The sequence below is a fragment of the Callorhinus ursinus genome, unplaced genomic scaffold, assembly GCF_003265705.2.
Source record: "Callorhinus ursinus isolate GAN/ISIS: 27379988/994484 unplaced genomic scaffold, GSC_fseal_2.0 scaffold1, whole genome shotgun sequence".
Lineage (NCBI taxonomy): Eukaryota > Metazoa > Chordata > Mammalia > Carnivora > Otariidae > Callorhinus > Callorhinus ursinus.
In genome coordinates, this window is record NW_027397063.1 from 5,460,005 (window position 1) to 5,484,528 (window position 24,524).

The 24,524-nt window shown below is 42.2% G+C and overlaps 2 protein-coding genes and 1 long non-coding RNA gene across 8 annotated transcripts in view; 2 read left to right on the forward strand and 1 right to left on the reverse strand.

Moving 5' to 3' along the window:
* SCAF4 (SR-related CTD associated factor 4) overlaps nt 1-8,409 on the forward strand; it is a 61,235-nt gene extending 52,826 nt beyond the window's left edge. For 4 of the 5 annotated variants that reach the window (XM_025872186.2, XM_025872196.2, XM_073891249.1 and 1 more), the window contains exon 20: nt 2,681-3,965. In XM_025872186.2, coding sequence (XP_025727971.1) covers nt 2,681-3,606 — 926 coding nt within the window. In that variant the 3' untranslated portion in view covers nt 3,607-3,965. Of the gene's footprint in view, nt 1-2,680; nt 3,966-7,124 lie in introns of those variants that run through there. The other variant, XM_025872205.2, reaches the window with a different exon arrangement.
* Nucleotides 6,407-14,752, reverse strand: SOD1 (superoxide dismutase 1). Of its 2 annotated transcripts, none has more exons than XM_073891253.1 (5): nt 14,458-14,752; nt 10,374-10,467; nt 8,633-8,702; nt 7,691-7,808; nt 6,407-6,619 (listed from the first exon to the last, which is right to left on the reverse strand). In XM_073891253.1, the coding sequence occupies exons 1-5, from the start codon at nt 14,644-14,646 to the stop codon at nt 6,512-6,514; spliced, it is 579 nt and encodes a 192-aa protein (XP_073747354.1). In that variant the 5' UTR covers nt 14,647-14,752; the 3' UTR covers nt 6,407-6,511. The 2 variants fall into 2 exon arrangements, with proteins under 2 accessions (XP_073747354.1, XP_025728000.1); XM_025872215.2 differs by having other exon boundaries at nt 14,575-14,750.
* A 95-nt stretch (nt 14,753-14,847) lies between these two features.
* Nucleotides 14,848-24,524, forward strand: part of LOC112820682 (uncharacterized) — a 30,975-nt gene continuing 21,298 nt past the window's right edge. Inside the window, exons 1-2 of the long non-coding RNA XR_003207224.2 lie at nt 14,848-15,010; nt 21,328-21,388. This is a non-coding gene — a long non-coding RNA (uncharacterized lncRNA). The remainder of the gene's footprint in view (nt 15,011-21,327; nt 21,389-24,524) is intronic.

Consider the following 24,524-nt stretch of genomic DNA (forward strand, 5'->3'; position numbering starts at 1 on the left):
TATTATGCTTTGTAGGTAGTTTAAATACATGATTACTATAAATGTTAACCCTATTAAAGCAATCTCTGTGTACTCTCATATGCATGTTATAAAGGACTTAAGAGAGGTGTTCCTAGAGACAGGTTTGTATTTTAAAGAGTATCACTGCCAATTTATCTGTTGTGTGCAAGGGTGAGGTGGCCTTGCATCCTTTGGCCACTGTCAGATTGGTAGTTGAGGAAGCCAGTGTTGGGTAAATCAGGAAATGGGACCTTTCCATTATCCTGCCAGAGTCACTGTTTCCTTTTAAAGATTCATCTGAACCTGATTCTTTTGTTACTATAAGATGCTTTGAACCTCTTTCCCATGTTTCTATCATTGTTTAAAAATTTGGCATTGGCCTCTTGAGCCTATGAAGTACTCGAATGTGCCACACAGTTTGAACTCTAGAACAGAGTAAACAGTGGTCATTTTAAAGGCTGGTGGGAAAGTAAAGCTCAGTTTGTTTGAGTGTATCTGTGTGTGGTTATCTCCATTAAAAGGGCAGTAACTTCGGGACATACATTTTATGTTGTTTGAGTTACAGTCCACAGATGTTGGGACTAATTTCTTTTAAAAATGAGAGAAAGGAGGTATCTTAGGTGATTTTGTTGCCCCGCTGTATGGTATACTCTCAGGGTTTACTAAGTGATAGGAACAGCATTTGCCATTGTGAATTCATTTCGATCTGAAATGTGGGTAGGTTCTGTATATGTTCATTGGGATTTTCAAGGAGAGTCTGAAGAGTGTGTGAAGAGACAAGGTCTGTGCCTCATTTGTCCATTTCTAGCTTTTTACAGTGGTGTTTAGCATATTTTACTTTTAGACCTGACAGGTGGAAGCTCAGTGCATTCACATTTTTCCCAACTACCAAAGTGCTTGACTTTAAATTGTGATGGATATTGGGGGGCCACAAGAGGTTCATAAGATCCAAATGAGAAATGGAAAATGCATTCATTTTAGTGAAGTCAGATATTTAATGTTAGGATATTTATCACCTGTCACATAGATGTTATTTCAGCATTTAACTATAGACAAGGCTCTGAGCTCACTCTTAGTATTTTATCCCATTTAATCTCAACAAGAGGCAGGTATTCTCATTTCTGAGGCACATGTCCAAGGTCATTCCTAAGTGAGATTATACTTCACCATACTTCTTTTTAAGCATTTGAAGGAAGATGATGTGTGTAAGTAAATACCAAGGCTGTTGAGTCTTCATGTTAAAAGTTACAAACTGCTGTACATATATTTTCAGGTCCACTCTATTTAGTCGTAAGTCAGACAGAACAGTATTGGACCACATGTTGTGAGGAGCAGAAACTGAAGTTAGACTTTTGTTTCGTATTTCTTATACGAAAAATTTAGGAGCGAGCAGGACTTGTTAAATGTTTGCTGCTGAAGCACGTGGGAGGAAGTGGTTCAAGCTGATGTTAGGGTGGCGGGGGGTGGGGTGGGAAGTACTTAGTATTAAAGTACTGGGTTTGCTCTTGGGTTGGTTTTTTATCAGCATCACCCAAGCATTTCTCTTACCATTTTTGGTCAAGAATCATAACCCATAACTTGCTCAGGGGCCTTTCTGCAGTACATGGGTAAATAGTACATATTCCAACATCTGGAATATTTTCCAATGTTACAGTAATGAGTTACTCCTGTTGGTCATTGTATTTGGCTTGTGATGCTATTTGCAAAGAGAGAGATGATGCCTTTCTGTTACTGTGGTGAGCTGAAACAAATCCATACTGTTTGCTGTATCATTTTAAATGCTGGATTATTGAATTTGTATGACTTAAACCAAAATGTGAGCAAACTCTCATGTAAATGGGAAATAAAACCAGTACGTCCTTGTTGCTGTCAACAGCACCAACTTCATCTTGTCGCCTTAGGAAGAATGAATAGAAAATGAATGGCTGAACTTTGAGCATACTTCCGTCATTGTGGCCTAGCAAGTTACACCTTACGCTGTGCTTTGAAAAAGAACCTGTAAAAATAAACTCTCCACTGGTGTATCAATCTTTATTTTATAAGCATTTACTGTTCCAGTGATGCTTATTGCTGTATAGTACGGCATCTAAACGACATGGAATCGAAGAGACCTCCCTTTTCGGTGGATTTTCTGGGTCAGTGACCCCATTTGTTTCTAGTATTAAGACTTTAAAGTGTAAAATTTCCTAAGGGTACACCTGAGCTGGCTTTCAGTTGGCTCAGATAGTTCAGCCTTTTCTCATTAGGCCTAGTCTACTGTATCTCTCAAATGTTTTAAGTACTTTAAAAGTATTTTACCAAAGAGCTGCTAGTGAAGGCTACAGGAGACTTTCCAAAATTGCTATGTTGTAATTTCCTCTTCCAGCTTATTTTGACCTCCACCAATGTTAGATACTAATTATCCATACACTAATTCTATAGACATATATCTTCATAGAATATAGATATAGGTGTATGTATCTATATATATATAGATATATACTATATATATCTTAAGACTGTGCCATGGTTGTTACTGGGCCATCACATCGAGTCTCTCACAGGTAGACTGGCAAACAACACAAAATTGGAAGATTCTGGATTGAACTTCATTTTGATTCAGGCTCCACAGCAAACAGGTGAAAACAGAATGCCATCTTCTCTGTTCCTTTACATACTTTTTTTTTTTACTTTCTCTTAGGTACTCAAGGAGTTGCACCTGGTCCCGTGATTGGGCTCCAGGCACCATCCACTGGTCTTCTTGGTGCCCGCCCTGGCCTGATCCCACTTCAGCGCCCTCCAGGAATGCCTCCACCTCACTTACAGCGGTTTCCTCTGATGCCACCTCGCCCCATGCCGCCACATATGATGCATAGAGGCCCCCCTCCAGGACCGGGGGGCTTTGGAATGCCTCCACCTCATGGAATGAAAGGTCCCTTTCCACCGCATGGCCCCTTTGTTAGGCCGGGCGGAATGCCAGGGCTTGGGGGCCCAGGGCCAGGCCCAGGGGGCCCCGAGGACAGAGACGGCAGGCAGCAACCCGCCCAGCCGCCGCCGCCACCCCAGCCACAGCCGCAGCAGCCGCCGCCTGCCCAGCCACCGCCGTCCGCGCAGCCGCCGCCACAGCCGTTTAGAAATGATAACAGGCAGCAGTTCAATTCAGGTAGAGACCAAGAGAGGTTTGGAAGAAGATCTTTTGGAAATAGGGTGGAAAATGACCGGGAACGGTATGGGAACCGTAATGATGATAGAGAGAATAGTAATCGTGAAAGGAGAGAGTGGGGAAGAAGGAGCCCTGACCGGGACAGGCACAGAGACTTGGAAGAGAGGAATAGACGCTCTAGTGGGCATCGGGACAGAGAGAGAGATTCTAGAGATAGAGAGTCTCGTAGAGAGAAGGAAGAAAACCGAGGAAAGGAGAAGCCTGAGGTCACAGACAGGGCAGGTGGTAACAAAACCGTTGAACCTCCCATTAGCCAAGTGGGAAATGTAGACACTGTTTCAGAACTTGATAAGGGGGAGTCTGAGTCTGCAGTTGTAAAATCTTCTGAAGAGTTACCTGCTGAGGCTACCTCATCCGTTGAACCCGAAAAGGATTCTGGCTCAGCAGCAGAGGCTCCTCGTTAGAGACTGGAATTTGTCAAAATGTGACAGTGACACTTCGGGAGTGTAGAGCTTGAGGTGTACAGATGCTGTATTATATTTGCTCCTGCTATATCACAGCCCCGCAGTAGTTGGTGGGGAATTGTAAGCAATTTGATTGCTTCCCTTCTATTTAAAAATAGCCACAAAATAACAAAAAATACTGAAAATATGAATAAATATTACCCTTTTTGCTGTAACTTTTTAAAAGTTTTGACTTTAAAAAGTTTACAAATCGTAATTAGAAGTGCTCTTTTTTTTTTTTTTTAATTTAAGACAAGGTAACGGTGAAAGCTCCTCAAAACAATAGGGATGTTTTTAATAAACTCTATTTTCATAACAAACTTTAATGTGTGCTATTCTTCCTACACTGCATTAAGGTGGAAAAGGATTGTTCACCATCAAAGTTTGAGCTGTTAATACTGTATTGGAGTCTAAATTAGACTTGTTTATTTGATGGAAATAGACATCTTTATGTAGTTATTCTCAAACACTTTCATTTGTAATACTTTTGAATTTTAGCATTTCAATCATAAGGTGTAAAGGTTAGTTGTTTTAATGTTAATCGAAAAGCTTGTTAGTTTGCAGTTCAATCAAGGTTTTCTTTTTTGCCATTGGATTTGTGGTAAATGTTGCCCTAATTAATTTGTAAAGAGAAATTTTGCTGGGGGAAAAACTGGATCCCAAAGTACCCGACTGTACTATAGAATTATCTGATTGCCTGGGTATTACTTACTAGAAATAAGTTTGAGTGTTTTCTTAACATCCCATTAAATTTTTCAGAAGGGTGAAAGAAATCAAGGTTAACAACATTTGCAACCTAAAAGCTTTTTGTCTTATTTTATATGTTTAAGGACTTAAATGCAACCTATTGTTTCCTTATAAGCCTTGACTGTTGCCTTTCTTTACCATTTTTTAAACTCCCCTGCTGGGCAGAGGTAGACTGAACTTTTTGTCACATATAAGAACATACAAAGTATTTTCTTTGTTTAAATTGTCGGGTTAACTAGGAAAAATAGATGTAGGTTTTCCAAGAACTATTACTTGAAGACGTCCAAAGCCAAATCAAACCTGTATCTAAAATAGTCCATAAAACTGCTTTCCCCAGTGCCAAGGAAAAGACCTGTCATTACACAGTCCCAAGTATTTATGGCCTTGTTGAAGCTTCTTTTTCTTAAATTACCTTTTTAAACTGTCCTAGTTTTAGTGTGCTGAGCAGGTAACTTTTTCTTTGCCCCCATCCCCAGGTGAAGCTACTTTATTTGGTTTTTAAATAGTACTCTGCAGCAAGACCTTTGTTTTGATGGGGAGAATGTATCTAGGACAATGTTCTTGTGTTCCTGACTTTAGAGAGAAAATCCAAGTTAATATCTGCACTTCAATTATAAAACTTGTCCTTCGTTTGATGTTGGCCCACCTGTGAGGTTTAAAAGTCCTAACTGAAACTGCTTCTGGAAAGAAATACACATCTGATTAGTGTTCAGATTTCAAGGACTGACAACCCGTATATCCAATTGTAAGGTATTGGAACCATCCTATTTGCACATGACAGCCCCCCCCAGTACTAAGTGGTAGTGATTACATTTGAGGCTCACAAGTGAGGCCCTGTATGTGAGTCTTATCCCACATAGGTACACCAGACTGTACTTTAGTGAAATCTGTTACTGTGTTTAAATTCTGACAGTGATTTTAACCAGTTCTGAGCATGTGGTTCAAACACCAATTTTAAAACTTTGAGAACACTACAAATTGTCCTTTTCCACATTGGCTTTTCCTCTCCTAACCAATATCCCACATTTGATAAAAGTACGTATTTATGATCAATCAGAATTGTAGCTTATTTCTGATTTCTCAGAAATATTCTACAATTTTCAGTTAATAACTGTAATCCAGAGTCAAACCTGAATTAGGTTAACATTTCATTTGAAAAGTTTCTCATAGGTACATAATTATTTACAATAAGAGAACCAGACTTAAAATTTACTAACTGGATGTGTAAATTCTTAAATAGACATAACCCACATTCAAACATTTCCTTGGTTCCATCTTAAAATGCTATGGTATCTTTCTTTAAATGGCTAATTTGGAAGCAGACTGTGCCAACCTCTACTTAAAACTAAATGTTCATAGGTGTATAAAACGTGGATAATGTGCCATTTTGGCAGGTAGGTAAATTTACTCTTAGCTGAGGCTATAACTTGCTGTTCACAATTTCACTAAAAGTTATCCAAGGGTTCTCTCAAACCGTAACATCTTTTTAAAATAAACAAGTACCTTTTGAATCAAAATGCTAAGTAGCTAATCAGGAAAACCACCTTAATTTCCCTGAAACTGACAAAGGATATCTATCTGTCCAAGATTCAAGTTGAGGTTATTAGTGTTAGCTAAAAGACCAGCTGCTAAAAATTTAAACTCATTTAAAACACTCTGAAAAGCGACCTCTATGAAACAGGTAGTGTCTGTCAACGTATTACTAAATCTGTTCCATTCAAGCTCTATGTATGAGTATCAAGAGCTAATTCAGAGTTTCAATTTGGATACTTTAATAGGTTCAAAATTCAGTGCCATATGGTGTATTTATTGCGGGCTTGAATGAGAATTGAAGAAATTCAGACAATTTTAAGTTTAATACCCATATATGATTATTAAGCCTGGCAAAATACAGAGATCGTTGAAACAGACAATTTTAACTGAATAGGAGTTTTATAAAATTATACAAATCTTCCAAGTGATCATCAATCAGTTCTCATTACAGGTACTTAAAGCAATTAAAAAGTCACACAAATTACACTTTTAAGGTTACAGTGTTTAATGTTTATCAAGTTAAATTTCTACAACTAGCAAGGTAACATAGGAGCTACTAGGACTCAGATCACATCCTAGGGAATATTTACTTGGCGATCCCAATGACACCACAAGCCAAACGACTCCCGGCGTTTCCCGTCTGTGTACTTTCTTCATTGCCACCTTTGCCCAAGTCATCTCGTTTCTCGTGGACCTTTAGAAAGTTTTAAGAACATTAACATAGCACTGTCAAATAATTACCACCTATTCCCAACAATACCCAAAAGACTTAAGAACCACTTAATATTAGAAAAGATCATGTTAAGATAATCCTAGCAAGGAAATATGCTAATATTTAATCTAGTGGTAAACAGTAGAAACTACTACTCAAAGCTTTTTCTTCATGATACAGACTAAGTTTGTTGTAAACACTAGGTAAGTGTTGCTATCTAAACGAAATACTAAAAACCCGAGACAAGTGTTACAGGCTGCCATGTGCCAGTTTGAATCCTCTGGGAGAAATTTTAGTAGCCTGAGTAATAGCCTTCTTTTATAATAAACACTTTGGGGGGGGGGGGAATGAAAGTGAATTTAAAGAAACTCAAAAATGTGCCTAATGAACTGTGAGTCTGTAAATAAGTATCTTCAACTATTTAAATAGTATTTTAGATTTGGCTCCTCAAACATTGATCAATGATTTTTCTGCTTCGCAACTATAGCTGAAGAAAACTCTAGGGTCACCTGGAAGGAAAGGACTACAGAACGTTAACTGTCCTCTGGGGCAGGCAACACAGAGCCTACGCTACTTGGTGTCTGCGAGAACCAAATGCAGCTCCCGTGGGTAACTCAGGGCAATCGCTTCCCACACGTTAAACAAGTGATGGTGACCTGCAGACATGAATAAAATACTAACACTAAGGTCCAGCTCAGATTTTAGACTTAACAAAATGTTTAACTATAAGGGGGACACTCAATTGTGGCAGGAAAATCTGGCCATTTTAAAACTAGACAAAGACTACTTCTGTTTCCACAGTACACATCTAATATGACCAAATGTAACTTACTTAACGACCACAGTTCCATAGAAGAGTGTCATAACCACCTACATCATTAATTCACCTTCACTGTAATCATCAAATAAAGTAATTGCTTTTCCTAATCTGAACTAAAGGTACAATGTACGTGGATCCTTAGAAACCAGGATTAATAATCATGAACTCGTGAAAAGATACATGTCTGTGTATTAGAAGAAATGGTACGCATATCCTAGCATATGAAAACTCACCACCATTGTGCGGCCAATGATGGAATGGTCTCCTGAGAGTGCGATCAGAGAATCTTCCAAGGACACGGTGGCCACACCATCCTTGCCAGCAGTCACGTTGCCCAGGTCTCCAACATGCCTAACAGTTTTGAAAAAGCATCAGGAATTAGGACTGACTTCCATTTAACATCAGGCTAGCTGGTGAGTCAGATACATAAGGGTGGACACTAAGAGGTGGATATGGTATGTGTCAGATAGGACCCACTCTTCCAGACGGACAGATTTTTAGAACATACACAACTAGAAACAACTTGATATTCTAGACACATTGCTCTTCAAACAAAGCTTCAAATCTACACAGTAGTGCTCTGGGAAGAATCATGGGATGGGGGCACATCTCTAATGTCAGAGGTAAAGTACCAAAGGGTAAATTCTGAGTTAATGAGTTACACCTGTTAATACTTGGCATGGCTAAGAATGCTATATGCTAGGCCTCTGTTATTAAAATAAATTAATCCCTGTCCTTAAATTTAATATTTTCCTGAAAGGCTCTCAGGAAACACACAAATGGACTCACTGAATTTTCAATATCAAATTTTTATCTACAAGGCTTCCTATGTTTCACAATGGTTTATGTTGCTAGTGGTTGACAGTACTGTTTGTTATTCATGACATTTCCTGTATTAGTTCCCTTTGGCACTTGTATTAGTTCTATATTCAATAAATGCTACAAAACCAAATCGTCTTAATTGTCCCCATTTGTCAATTCCTCAGCCCAGAGAGTAAGCCGCTCTAGCACCTGGAGCCAAGGGGTTACTTGGGGGGGCAACAAATTTAAGAGCAGAGATGGGGAGGCCTACTCACAGTTACATTAGCATGCAATCTGCAAGTAGTACACCCATACGGATCCCAACAAGCCATCGCCATAATTTTAGTAAGCATTAAAGCACTTTTGTCACTCACCTCTCTTGATCGTTTGGCCCACCGTGTTTTTTGGATAGAGGATTAAAGTGAGGACCTGCACTGGTACAGCCTATTTGCCAAAAACAAAAACAAAGGTAGCCAAATTATGAATCAGGATTTCAAAATAAATTCTAAAAAGAAACTGGTCATTGCTAAAACCTCAAATACAGAAAATACTGACCTACCATCATGACTTCCAGGTTCATAAAAACAGGAAGCAACACTTTAGTATAAACAAAACAGGCAAGCAGTAGAAACAATTTCTATAACACCAGTAAAGCTAATACCCTTCTCTGGGCTTTGGTTTCTTCACTGCCCTGTAAAATAAGAGGGCCAGGATTTGATCTTCATGGTTCTTCTATTATTAAAATCCCATGATTCTGATCCTGGTTTATACGGTAGCGAACCTTAACTACAAGAAACTCACCTCCCCAGCAACATACTACCAGCAACTACTGTTGGTGCCTTTACTTGGTGCAAGCAGAATATAAATGGCACCTTCTATCTATGAGCCAAGGCTGTTGCCTCACAGAATTCCAAGGGGCGGCATTCAGAATATATTCTGGAAAAATGGCACTCCTGTGCTTCAGGGAAAGCCATTCTCACAGAACCACCACCACAGTGCAGGAGGTTCTTTAGTGACAGGCTTTCTTCACTCAGCAGGTGACGGAGGAGAGTTTCCATTGTTTTACAGCTTCAACCCAGCTTCCCCAGGGAGAAGACACACAGGTTACAGGAAGTAGCACAGTAAATCAAAGACCCAGGGCAAATGCCTCCCAAAGCAGAGGCAGTAAAAAAAAGAGCAACCTGAGGAATTTCAATCGGCAAAATGGATCAAAGCTGTCATTAAATCACAATTTTTATAGGAACCAAATCATAGAACATAAAAACAAATCCAGCAAGACGAATGAATCAGGTTCTCATCATAAAAAGTAAACACTGAGTTCAGGTTACTTGAATATGGTAAAAGATGACTAAATGCATTTTAACCCATAAGCTTTTGTTAACTTGCTTCTAATCCCAAACTGAGAAAATGAAACTCAACCAAAAGCACCGCTAGTTTACATTCATTTTTCAGATTTTACCTTCTGTCCCGCTAAGGCTCTTGTGTTGGAGGGATGGAGCTATTCTTACAGAATAATGCAAATAAATGCAGACCCTGTGCTTGAAGCACCCACCCTCAACCCCAGCTCACAAACACCTGAGATTACTATGGAAGGTAAGAAAGTAGGTTAATTTTTTGTTTTTTTATTGTTTTCTTAAAAAATACTTGACTCTTTTTATAATCAAGGTATAAACATGTTTAAAAAACATCAACTTCGGGGCGCCTGGGTGGCTCAGTCATTAAGCATCTGCCTTCAGCTCAGGTCATGATCCCGGGGTCCTAGGATCGAGCCCCTCATTGTTGGGCTCCCTGCTCTGAGGGAAGCCTGCTTCTGCTTCTCCTTCTCCCACTCCACCTGCTTGTGTTCCCTCTCTCACCTTCTCTGTCAAATAAAATCTTAAAAAAAAAACACACACACACACACAAAAAATCAACTTCTTCCCCTTCCTTTCCACACTTAAGAGTCGCAAACCAGTCTTTTGGCTCATTTCCCTAAGGTTAACCTTAGTAATCCTACTGACTTTATTTTTTTTCCTGCATGTTGAGGGTTTTTAATGTTTAGGGGTAGCTCTACCCAGTCCTATTTATCTTACTAGCTGAGACAAGTAGGAGTCACCAGACCAACACAATACTCACCTTGGGTATTATCTCCAAATTGATGGACGTGGAATCCATGCTCACCTTCAGTCAATCCCGTAATGGTTCCTGACACCACAACAGGCCCATTTCCCTTTAGTCAAAGAAAAGTGCAAAAAGTTTGAGAGAGCAAGTGCTTCTGAACAAAGAAAACAGTTGAATTACCTTTACCAATCACAAGAAAATGGAAGGAACATGGACGTGGGAGTTGAAAGATCTGTGTCCAAATCCCAGGCCTACCACTTTTCTAGCAAGCTATTTAACTGTTCTAGGTTGGGGACCAACACAAGGGAGATGTGACCTTGCTCTAACACTCAGAGCCCAGGAGCCATGCAGCAGGTATCACAATTAATAGCACAGAAAACGCACCTAGCAGAGGGGCGAGTGAGCACGAAAATGGAGGATTTATAGACTTTGTAGGGCTTGACTCCCCTACAATGGATATATAACAAGAATAAGTTCTTCTTTATTTTGCAAATGCTTTTGAATACATTATATTTGCACCTGCTGAATATGAATATGTATCAAACTTTTTAACCCAAATGGTAGCACCAACATAGCACCTCGTTTTCTTCATGCAGACATTCTTCCATAGAGCAAACATACAGATTTGCCATCAAAAAAAGAAAAGAAAAAGACACCTTGGAAATGTCCAACTGGTTGCCGCAGGATCCCTATTCTCCACTCACCCACTAGGTGGGTATTTATCAGTCTCCAGCATAGATATTTTTTATTAATAGCCAGAAAATATTCTATCCCACTTTCCCTGGGGGACTGATTCTGGTCTGTTGTTTTCCAAACTCATTTTAGGCCCTCAAACCTAGATAACCTTTCCACTCGAGACCAAAAAGAAAGAGCAATAAAAACACTAAAGCAGAAAAACACACAGGTATCGCCATGCAGGCAATGGTAATAGGTAATAGGGCTGCAGAGTGCATAAAGAAATTAAGGAAGTTACCTTTTACAACTAAGAGATCTTAGGAACAAAAATAAAATACACACAGCATCCATACCACACAGTTATACACATGATGGTGTCTCTGTTTTTAGCTAGGTTTTTTAACAGCCAGGGCCAACAGTTACAAGAGGTTAATGTTTGACTTTCCATTGGATAAATACCACTGCTCAACGGAAGCAGTATGTCAACTCCTGCCCCCTTCTTTGCTTTTCTTTTTGAGAAGAGACTAGGATTCTTCTAAGCTTTAATTCTGGAAAAACTAAAACATGAATGTTTCTCCCCAAAACGCACTGTGTTATCAACAGCAGAGACAAAAGGGCAGGTTCTTCCAAGCTTCCATTAATGGGTAATGGGTAATGCACAGAGCACATATGAGCATTTCAACAGTAAGCTGCCTGGGTACAACCCTATAGGGGCCAGGCTGTTATCTTAAATGACTGAAAACAGGTCAGGGAAGCAAAAAGGAATATAAACTCAGTCCTGCAGGGTGCTGCCCTGAGCTAACGAGGGCTCAGTGTGGGCAGATCTCCAAAGTTTTCAAGAAAAGCTAGTAATTTGGACTTACAAGTGAAAATTTCTGATTTTTAAAAATTGGAAATTAATCCAAAATTTTAACACTCTAGGCCAAACAAATACAATTTATTTCCAATTTAACATTCCTGCATAGCCGTAGAGCTATAATGCTTAACTACACAAGGATCTTTTATCAGGTACAAACAGCACCACCAAAATGAAGTTTGGAACTTAAAAGAGGGAGTCACACCCGCAACTCAGGTGAGGTGGAAAAACTCAATTATGTATGGATTCACAGCTTGGCTTCTGAAGGTAACACCCAAGCCATTTCTCCATGGCCAGAGGGAAGGTATCCCTCAAAGGCTTCTCAGATTCTCTAATGCTGGTGAAATTACATAAGGAAAGGAGGAGCAAAACAAAGTCTGGCAACTGAAAACAGCAAAATTTAGTCAAATGACAAAGCCTTTTCCAGAAAATCTGGAAACCACCTATTAAAGGAAAAAAATTAAGCTCCCTCGCATAAATTTCCAAGATTACTTTTCATGTCCTCTCACATTTCTGTAAGCCACTTTAAAGATTAAATCTCATTCGTATATTAAATATTGTTACGATTATCAAGCCAAGTACAACCACAATTTTCCATCAGTTCCTAAGATTTGGGGGACAAGTCTTATCACAAGCACCTTCCTTGTAAAACGTGTTTTGCAATTTTTTAAAGATTTTATTTGACAGAGAGAGAGAGAGTATAAGTAGGCAGATCGGCAGGCAGAGCGAGAGGGAAAAGCAGGCTCTCCACTGAGCTGGGAGACCGATGCAGGGTTCGATCCCAGGACCCTGGGATCATGACCTGAGCCGAAGGCAGCTGCTTAACCGACTGAGCCACCCAGGCACCCCATGTTTTGCAATACTATTGAGTACTTCTGTACAGTTTATTTTTTGACCATTTCAGCAATGGGCTTATTGGTAGAGCAATTTCAAAACCATTTTACAGAGAATTTGGTTAAATGAATGCCCCAACAACAGAGTTAAGTGAAACTCTCCACATCTGACTTCCAACTCCCAAACCCCACCCACTACCCTCTGCCAACAGTTCTCAATTCTTGGTGCAAATTAGTACTACTGTGGAAACTTTAAAAACAGCAAAGGTCAGACTGCACCCTGACAGATTTAAATATAACTGATCTGGAATCAACATTTTTTTTAAGTATTGGTTTTATTTTATTATTTTTTAAAGATTTTATTTATTTGAGAGAGAGAGAATGAGCGATAGCACGAGAGAGAAGAGGGTCAGAGGGAGAAGCAGACTCCCTGCTGAGCGGGAAGCCCGATGTGGGACTCGATCCCAGGACTCCAGGATCATGACCCAAGCCGAAGGCAGTCGCTTAACCAACTGAGCCACCCAGGCGCCCTGGAAACAACATTTTTTTAAAAGCTCCCCAAATGAGCCTACTGTGCACCCAGGGGTTTAAAAAAAAAAAAAAAATCACAGGTTTGGAAAACAACCAACAAGGGAGTCGATCAGATCTCCGGAGGTGGAAAAGGAGCTTTGTCCAAGGCCATCTTCTCTGCCTTTACAGCCTGACCCTGACCTACAGCAAGGGTCAGCAAACTTTTCTGTTAAGGGGCCACATAAGGTCTCTGTCCTGTTTAAAGTCAAAAACAAATGGAGACCAGCCTTGAAAATTCCCTGATCAGACAAAACAAATTTAGTCATACAAGCATAGCTTAATTGGTTTATTTTGCAAGACTAACTTGACCCGGGTCATTTCCTATTTATGCTCCTGGAAATCCTAAGCAAAAGCTAAAACTGTTTGAATCCCTAGGCCGGTATGCGGTAACCACCAACCAATTTCTCACCATTTAAGAAAACTATCATGACCCATCACTGTGAAAAATAAACAGTCCCTGCCTTCTCACTATATAAGCTGCTTTATAACAAAATACCCCTCATCCTCATTCCATGGTTTGGTCTGAGTGCTCCCGGTTCACGACTATCTTTCGGTGTGTGTGCACATTTAAGCTTTCACTAATTACTACTTCAGGACTCAATGGTTTTCATTGCTGCCTCGACAGTCACGTGATTCCTGTTTTTCAGTACCCTCTCAACTAACCAAGTTCCAGCCACCCTCTTAGCTCCGGGCCTGTACAACACCCGCCCCGGGACCGGCTGTGCCCACAGGCTGCAAGCTGCAGACCCCTGAGCGGAAAGGAAGCCCCAAAGTGGGCTAACGGATGCGACCGTATCCAGGCGGCCCTGCCGCACTCCTTGCTCCCAAAGGCGGGCCAGGCCCGGGACTGCGCAACTCGAGTCCGCAGGAGCCTCAGGACCCACAAAACGACCCCGCAAGGGAAGGGCCACAGCCTCTTCAAAAACGTCACGTCTCCGCCCCGGGCTACAGACGCCACGGAGGCGGCGCAGGCCCTCGGGCCAGCCGGCCTCCGCCCTCCTTCCCGGGCCCGCGCTCCGAGCAACCCCACCAGGGTCGGCCGCTGCTCCTTCCCTGCACCCGCGCCCAGGCCTCGCCACGCACCGCCGCCCCCGCCGGGCCCGCCCGGTGACTCAGCACTCGGCCGCCGCACCGCCGCGGGGCAGAGGCCTCGGGCGGCGCGAACCTGCAGACACGGCGCGGCGGGGGCGTGACGAGAGCGGCGCGAGGCCCGGGCGGCCGCCACTGCCGGGCACAGGTGCGCGGGCACGGCCTCGCCGCCGGCCTCCGCCCCAGCCCTTGCCTTCTGCACGAAGTGGATGGTGCCCTCCACCGGGCCCTGGCCCTTCAGCACGCACACGGCCTTCATCTCCATGACTCGCGAGGCCGCGCTCCGGTCCGGGTTCCAAAGGCTGTGAGGACTCGGAGGGTAGCGGAAGACGCCGCAGCAGACGCCGACGCAAACCGAGGTGGTCGCGCCGCGCGCTCTTATAGGGCCGGAGCTCCGCGCCCCGCCCACCCTGGCCCGGAACCAATCGCCGGCCGCGCGCTCAGCCCGCTCCCCACGAGGCGTCCGCACGCGAGTGGCCGGGAGTGACCGACCGGGGGCGGGACCAAGGGGCAGCGCGGGGATCCTTGCGTCCCGCGGCTCTAAAACGCCCGGAAACCTGGAATTGTGGAAAAATTCGGCCTTTCTCTTCCCTTCCGTAGATGACAGTACGCGAAACTGGGAAAATGAGGTATACGTGGCACACCTTTAATATTTTAAGTCACTTTGTGTGGTGACTTTCGGTTGTAAGAACATTGATCTGTTTCTTAGAAATTGGCTCATCTGTTAAATTGGGACGCGTCGAGCTGGGGGTGCTTTTTGTCGTTTCATTTCTTGTGTTTTGGGTTTCCGAGGGTGTGTTGAGTCGGCGCATCTCAATCCCTGCCCTCGCCTTTTCTTCCCTGCAGTTTTTAGTCCTTAGCACACGGCGTTACCAATTTGGTTAGCGGAATTCTGTGTTCTCGTCACCTTTTCCGTTTGACAAGGCCCACAACCGTAAAAATACCAAATCGTCAGCACACTGACTTCTGCACATCTCTCGGGTGTTGTCGGGCTCTGCTGCCTCAACAGTCAGGGAGAAGGGCAGAGTGGGTACAAGTTATACCCCCACGCGGAGTCTTACTTAGCCTTCAAGAGAGATATTTCTTTTCTTTTTTTTAAAAGATTTTATTTATTCACTTGAGAGAGAGAGGCAGAGAGAGAGCATGAGCAGGGGAGAGAGGCAGAGGCTGAGGGAGAAGCCGGCTCCCTGTTGAGCTGGGAGCCAGGACGTGGGGCTCCGTCCCAGGACCCCCGGGATCATGACCTGAGCTGAAGGCAGACGCTTAACCATCTGACCCACCCAGGCGCCCCCAAGGGACATATTTCAAAAACATGTTATGAAATGAGCCAACAGTACGAACTATTTTTGTGTATTTTAAGGATAAACATATTCGCTGTGTGCTCTGAAATGTCTACAAAGATATACAGGAGACTGTAGCACCATTTATTAAGTTCTCTTAGAATTTTTTTCACAACGGCCATGAATTTGTTTGCACAGACAGGGCTTTGAGACTCCTCCCCGCCCTGTCTTTTGTTGGGAAGATAGTTTGATAAGCCATGGGGGCTGGGGGCATGGAGGGGAGTAGAGTCTTCATCTTCCATCCCCACAGGGCATGCCTGATGGAATGCCAACAAAGGTGGCTGAACTGTTTTTGGAGGAAGGGGTGAGTTTACCTTCACATGGAAGTGTGCATTACACTCACCCAAAGGGCTTGTTAAACTGCAGGTTGCTGGGTTTGACTCGGTGGGTCTGGGATGGGAACCCAGAACTTGCATTCCTAACTTGTTCCAAGGTAGCACTGGTGCTGCTGGCCTGCTACCTCACTTTGAGAACCTGTGACTTGGCAGGTGTTCTTCTTGCCCAGGGAAGCAGGCAAGTTGGGGCCAAGAGCTGGAACTACTCGACTCCAAAGAAGAGATGGGGAAAGTGTCCTGAAAAGAAAAGTGGAAACAAAGAGACCAGGACAGGGACCAAGAAGGGACAGACCTAAAGGAGAACAACTCTGCCTGCTGGGGATTTCTGTTCCGTTTGCTTTGTGGGATTTTTAAATCCTCCCCATTTCCTGAGAACTCTTCACCACAATCTGTATTTCCTTCTAATGCTCATTCAGGAGGATTCACTTGTAAGGATGACAAAATACTGAGGCCTAATTCAACGCCAGAGTGAAACAAGGACAGGGGCTGCTTCAGCCGCACGTGGGCTACACTTCATCGTATTTACTTATTTAGACCCTTGGATTCTAAGGCGTCCTCTATCAAAGATATACAATCCCCATTTTTTATCAGCCTCTAGAAAGTGCACATATTCGTAATTTTCCTGCTTATACTTACTAGTATTTGCCAGATAATTGGCGTATGCTAGTAAGTTGCATAAATGTGCAAATGCTAGCCAAAGGGCCTTTGCCCAAGGTCTAAGTTTCTTTGGGTTCCAGGAAATTAGGAAGTCAGGTTTCAGTTCATTATATGAGCTGGCCAGGGGACCAGCCCAGGGACCAACTCCTGGATACAAAGAGCAGCCCTGGGACAGGGAGCTGGTCCTCTTTTGAGATAGTCAGATGAAGCCTGGAGAGCCCCCTGTTTTGGTCAGTGGAAGGGCTTTGTCTCCTACAGGTTTAGAGGACCCCAGAAGGTACTCTAAATTCATTCCCAGTACTGCCCTCCCACCTGCACAATGGAGTCCCTGGCCCTGGGCCCGTACTTTAGAAGGCTCTGTTCTGTCCCTCCCCAAGCCAGATATCCTGTGAGGGAGAGTCTGTGGAGCCAAGAGGGTGTTCCCATCCAGATCCTTACCCCTCCTTCTAGAACAGGATTAAGGAATTTAAATACAGGCATACCCCCATTTTATTGCGCTTCACTTTATTGCACTTTGCAGATGTATTTTTTTGTGAACTGAAGGTTTGTGGCAACCCTGATTGAGCAAGTCTGTGGGCACCATTTTTCTTTTCTTTCTTTTTTTCCCCCAAAGATTTTATTTTTAGATAATCTCTACACCCAGTGTGGGGCTCACACTCACAACCCTGAGATCAAGAGTCACACACTCCACTGACTGAGCCAGCCAGGCACCCACTGGCACCGTTTTTCCAGCAGCCTTTGCTCACTTCATGTCTCTGTGTCACGTTTTTGGTAATTCTCGCAATATTTCAAACTTTTTTATTATCCATTATATTTGTTATGATGATCTGTGATCAGTGATTATGAACTGGCTGATAGCTCAGGTGATGGTTAGCATTTTTTAGCAATAAGATATTTTTAAATTAAGGTATATACATTTTTTTAGACATAATGCTATTGCACATTTACTACTGTGTGTGTAAACATAACTTTTACATGCACTGGGAAACCAAAAATTTCATCCAACTTACTTTATTGCAATATTTACTTTATTGCGGTGGTCTGGAACCAAACCCACAATATCTCCAAGGTATCTTGTGATCTTGAACAGTATTTGTTGTCCAACCTGCGGCAGGATATCTCAGTCTTGGCACTGTTAACATTTTGGGTCAGATAACTACTTGTTGTGGTGGCCATCCTGTACCTTGTAGGATGTTTAGTAGCATCCCTGGCCTCTACCCACTAGATGCTCTTAACACCCCCTTCCTCAAGCTGTGACAAACAAAATGTCTCCAGAAATTGCCAAATGTTCCCTGAGGGGCAAAATTGCCCCCAGGTGAGAACTACTGTTCTAGAACACTCATTGAATACTTAAGACATTGGAATTTCTTGGCATCCTCGGTCTGTTTCCAGGGCCTAGACAGGCTAAAGATGGACTGTGCCACCATGGGTATACACCTAAGTTTGACCATAGGCCCCCTCAGTGCAGCATGAAGCCTGCAGTGGGGAAAGAAGGAAAGACCAGGGACAGGGGGCTGGCTCTCATTCTATCGCTGCCACCTTCCTACATAGAACTCAAGGAAGTCCAAGAATGCCATATTTGAACCTGCCTTCCAGGTCTTTATTAAGATATATTTGTTAAACCAGAAGATAGGATCTATTTTATCTGGCTGTTATCTTGATTTATATCATTTAAAGATCTAGTGTATGGTGTGAGGGCCTCCATTTGTGCTCTTGACCCAGTCTAGTAAATAATTAGGGCAGGCCTATTCATTTTGACCTTGAGATTCCATGGTGGCTTTGGAGTGCTCCTGCCCCAAAATTTTGTGCCCCAGAGTTCATGTGTTTCAAACTGCAGTGTGACCAGAGTACTCAGGTAATTTTGAAAAGTTCACTTTTGTACCAGGCCAATCCTATTGAGAGTCATTATTTCCAAGAAGTCAAAAAAAATCCAAAAGTAGCTTGGGTTGTCTTGAGCCCCAAAATGTGGCCAGAATCTGACGGTCAGAATGGCGCACGAGTAATCCAGAGAGACTTTGATTTTATAGGGAATGATGAGGAGGGATAGATGTCTCAGATATCACTGCAGCCTGAGTGGATGACTGAGCAGCTTACGGCGTGTCTTTCTGGCATTCCTGAGAATGAAAGTCAATGTTTGGGGACCTCTGTAGTTAGGATGTGAGTGAGAAGGTAGACCAGAAGTTCAGTCTTACATTTCTTTTCTTTTCCCCTTCCTCCTCTTCTTTTCCTAGGGTTCATTTTTCTATTTTTCTCCTTTATCTCTTCTTTCTCTTCCCTAAATCATTTTTATTTCTGTGACTCAAGGCAGTTTTCCCTTTATACCTTCATCATTCTCAGTAAATATGTAGTTTTCTATCAATCTCCTTCACATCACAAAGGGATTATTACCACAGCCTTTGCTTATGAAAGACATATTTTTTTTAAGATTTATTTATTTATTTATTTTAGAGCGAGAACGGGAGGGAGGGGCAGAGGGAGAGGGAGAGAGAGCATCTCAAGCAGACTCACCGCTGAGCATGGAGCTGACGTGGGGCTCAATCTCAGGATCCTGAGATCATGACCTGAGCAGAAATCAAGAGTTAGGTGCTCAACTGACTGAGCCACCCAGGGGCCCCCCAAAAGACATATTTTTATGTGACTTGTAGAAAAATGCCAGAGTTAGGGAAAATTCAAAAGAAGCAAAGTACAAAGAGAGGTTTTTAAATGCTAAGAAACAAATGCACTAACAGTTAGGAAGCAAAGGAGAAACAAGAAGTGGCATTAGCTGGTTCTGCCTGCAGATACTAAAATGCAGATGTCAGTAAATCCCCAAAACTGAAACCTATTACCAATAAACCCTCTAGGAAGATTATATCACAGAATCATGAGGTATCTGAGGCATTCTTAAAAGTTAGAAAGTGAAAAGTGTAAAAATTAATGTAGATGGCTAGTAAGCAGGAGTGAACAGTCTGCGATTAGAAGTTTGCGAACTGTAATTGCGAGTTAGCTGTATATTTAATAATCTTGTCAATAACCTATGTCATAGGCTATATTTTTAGCAGTTCCAGCCTGGGCTCTGGCTCAGTCTGGCCCACTGTATCTTCCTGGATAATCCTCTCTAGACCTCAGCTGTCAATCACAGGTACCTGGGCTGCACATTAGAACTACCTGGGAGCTTTTTTGAAAACACTGGGCTTGTGCCCGATTACATTCAAATCTTCAAATTGTATATATATAAGCTATAAATGCACATTATGTTACTATAAGACATAAGAAACTAACAACGGTTTGGGGTGCCTGGGTGGCCCAGTCAGTTACCTGACTGCCTTCAGGTTGGGCTCCCTGCTCAGCAGAGAGTCTGCTTCTCCGTCTGCCCCACCCCCTCTGCTCGTGCATGTGGACTCTCTCGCAAATAAATAAATAAATAATCTTAAAAAAAAAAAAAAAGAAGAAACTAACAATGGTTTGCATTGGGAATATGCCACTTACCTTGGCACTTCATCACGTGAGAAAAATGCACCTTTATTTGGTTAAACAAGCATAACCAGGTTTCTGGTACATGTAGTCAAAAGCAGTTCCTAACTGATAAAGATGAGAAGCCACCAAAGAAGTTTTAGCAGGAAGCAGTATGAGTATGTCCATGTGTAAGAATGATCCCTGGGAGGGGCGGGGGCTGTGCCTGGGCGGCTCAGTCAGTTGAATGTTGGACTCTTGATTTCGGCTCAGGTCATGACCTCAGGACTGTGGGATCAAGCCCTGTGTGGGTTCTGCACGGGGTCTGCTTATCCCTCTCCCACTGCTCCACCCCCCCCCAACTAGCGTGCCCTTTCTCGCTCTCTAAAATAAATAAATAAATAAATAAATAAATAAAATCTTTAAAAAAAATGATCCCTAGACTATCTTGAGTGTGGACTGACAGGGGGTGGGGTGAGACTGAAGGCAGTGAGTCCATTTGCAAGTCATGATAAGGTCCTGGCGTAAGGCCATTACTGGAAAAAATGGAGAGATAATGGAAACGGAATGCAAGCCTCAGTGACTATCTAAAGTGCAGGATGAGGGAGGGGGAAGGCAAATGTAGTTCCCCTGTTTCAGGCTTGGGCCACCGGGTGGATGGTGGTGCCATTTACCAAGGAAAGCAAGTAGAGGGATAAAGAGCCTCATTCAGGAAAGGGTGCATCTGGGGTGCCTGAGGGACCTAGAAGTGCCAAGCTTGAATTGTCCATTTGGATATGGGTCTGAATCTCAGGGTCACTTCTAAGTCTGGACTCTATGTCAAATTTAACATGCATGCTATTCAGATTTGTAAAGAAAATGTAGTTATTTATTCCCTCTAGGGGATGTAATTGTCTTCATGAACCTCTACCACTTTGGATGGGTAAGAATCAGATAAGACTTGGATGTGCCAATGATGTTATGTCAAGTTCATTTGTTTTAAACAGTCTCTTTAGAGCAGTGATTTCCATACCTTAGTATAAGAATTAGCTGGAAGGCTTATTAAAACCCAGATTGCTGGTCCCCATCCCCAGAAACTTTTAAAAAAGAAATAGCTTTATTAATATATAATTAAATACTATAAAAAAATTCACGCTTTGTAAGTGTACACTTTGGTGATTTTTTTTTTTTTTTTTTTTTTAGTAAATTTATGTAGTTGGCCATCATTATCAAAATGCAGTTTTAGAACATTTCCATCAGCCCGGTAAGTTTCCTCCTGCTGGTTTTTGCTTAATCCCTTCTCCTATCCCAAGCCCTTGGCAACCACTGATCTGCATTTTTCTCTATAAATTTGCCTTTTCTGTATGTTTCTTATAAATGGAACCATACAATATGTAGTCTTTGCATCTGGCTTCTTTCATTTAGTATGTTTTAGAGCTTAATCTATGTTGTAGCATGCATCAATAGATCATTCCTTTTTATGTCTAAATAGTAGTTTATTATATGGATATACCACAGATTATTTTTCCACTCACAAAAGTTGCTGGACATTTGGATTTGTTGTGGCTTGAATTGTGACTCCTCCAAAATTCGTAACTTGAAGTCTAACCCCATGTGACCTTACTTGGAAATTGGGTTTTGTAGATTCCTGATCTATTGACTCTTTTATCACTATGAAACATCTCTTTGTCTCTAGTAATATTTCTTATCTTTACATCTATTTTAGCTAATATCCACATAAGCCGCTTCACCTTTCTTATGGTTGCTGTTTTCATGGTATATCTTTTTTCATCTTTTTACTTTCAGCCTATTTGTGTCTCTGAACCTAAGTGTGTCTCTTGCATGTAGCATGTATTTGGATCTTGCTTTTTGTATCCAATCTGAATATCTCTACTCTTTGATTGGGATATATAGGCCATGCACATTTAATGTAATTCATAATATGTATGGATTTACATTTGCCATTTTGCTATTTGTCTCCCATATGTCCCCTCTCTTCCTTGTTTCTCTGTACCTCTTTTATTGCTTTCTTTTGTGTTAAATAAGTATTTTTTGGTATATCATTTAAGTTCCTCTGTTAACTTTTCTTACTATCTTAAAATGTATTTTCTTAATGGTTACTCCCTAGAGTATAGCATCTTAACTTACCAAAATCTAGTTGAGACTAATACTAATTTAATTCTGGTAAAATAATAGAAATTTTACTGCAATATAGCTCAATTTTCTCCCCTCTCTTTTGTATTATTATTGTTATACATATTACATTTATATATGCTGTAAACCCAACAATACAGTGTTTTGAGTATTGCTGTACACAATCTTATGTCTTGTAAAGAAATTAAGAGGAGAAATGAGGCAAATATATTTATAAGTCTTTTATATTAACCCACATATTTACCTTTTCCAGTGCTTTTCATTCTCTCCTGTGCATCCAATTGCCCTCTGATGTCACTTCCTTTCAGTCTGAAGGACTTCCTGTAGTATTTTCTGGAAGGCAAGGCTGTCATTACTTCCACTGACAGTGCCATTGGCCATGGACATCACCCACTACACCAAATCCTGTGAGCCCGCAGTGGCATAGCTGCCAGTCCTCATGACCTGTCCTGCCCTAGCAGAACCCCTCCACCCACTGGGCTGGAGGAGATGGAAGAAGTGCTAGGCCAGAATGCCTCAGACATCTACTATTCTTACTCACAGTTCGGCAGTTTTCAAGCATAAACACTTCTCAAATTGTCATCTGCCTTTGGTTGGTTTCCAGAGCACTGAAATGGTCATTCTTGTCAATTTTGTCTAGCTTTATATTATAGTTGCATTCTGGGGAGAGGATTTGCTGACCTTTTCACTTGACCATAGCCAGAAGTCAGCTTTCTCCCCCTGTGTCTCTGGTTCATTAGGACGTGGGTGTAGCTGGAGAATTTACATTTTAGTGAGTTCTCAGGTAATGCTGCTGGCCCAGAGACCACACTTTGAAAACCACCACTTTAGCTTAACTCAGAGTCTTTTAGATACTAAAACAACTTTCTTATGAACTCATTATGAGCACACATAAAATTTTATTTAAAATTGCTGCAGGGTTGTGAACCTGCCTGGCTCAGTCGGTAGAGTATGTGACTTGATCTCAGGGTTGTGAGTTCAAGACCCATGTTGGGCATGGAGCCTGCTTAAAAAAAAAAAAAAAAAAAAAAAAAAAGTGCTGCAGGGGAACAAGGCCTGAAATAAAGCCAGTTCAGAGATTTCTTTTTAGTAGAAACTTTTGATAGAAGTAAAGGTGACTAAAAATATTGTTAATATTAGGTTCAAAAAGGCCTTTCAGGTGAACAGTGGTCTATTCAGTGCCAGCCTGATGGTGTTAGCAGTTCAGGTGATTCATAACAAGACAATATAGGTAAATCTAACTGCCCACAGAGGCTCTTAATCTCATCAGAGTCTATGAGAAAATTGCTCAATTATTTTCTCATAAATGCTAGTCATTTTCCAGAGGGGTTGTAATTATCCCAAACACCACAGTGCTCCAGACTGCCTTCCTTAGACTGTGGACAGTTTCCTGTTTCACTGATAGATGCTGAGTTTCCTCCCATTCCTGTGATTGCACTCCAGGATAGACTCTGGGCATCTCTGGCAGCATTGGAGGAAAGCACCTCCTATCCATCCATGTGATGTCACCAGGAACCTTGTTGGTTTCAGCTGCAGAGCAGCTGGTCCAGTCTGGTTCTGGACTGGTGACAGCCATGGTGTGACTGGTCCCACCACTGTTGTCTGTGGTTCAGACCATTTGCTTTGTCACCAAGTGCCCACTTTTTTGCACTGCTCCCAGTCTTCTGCTAGTCTACCAGTTGACTCATTTTTTTTTGTAATCCAATACTGGGCCCACAGAAACTTCTGGGTGCTGTAGGTGCTAAGCATAGGTGATGTGAAGCTCTTCAGACTTCCCTCTTCTTACATCACCCTCCACACCCAGCTGTGCTGGCCTGGCACCATGTTGAAATCTCTCCCATGGACCCTCTCCAAGATCTTTGATCTTCTTCTACTCTTAAAGTAGGCCACTAGCCACTAGCCACTCTTAAAGTTCTCAAGATCTTTCATTTCTATCTAGGTGTTTCTACCTCTGCCCTCAAAACTCACAGGGAGGGGCGCCTGAGTGGCTCACTTGGTTAAGCGTCTGCCTTCGGCTCAGGTCATGATCCCAGGGTCCTGGGATGGAGCCCCACATGTGGCTCCCTGCTCAGGGGGAGTCTGCTTCTCCATCTCCCTCTCCCTCTGCTCCTGCTCCTGTGCTCTCTCTCTCTCAAATAAATAAATAAATAAAATCTTAAAAAAAAAAGAACTCACAGGGAAAGAGGAAGTAAGGACCCATGTGGCTCACACTGCTTGTCTCCCCTGTAGCTCTCCTTTTCCCTCTC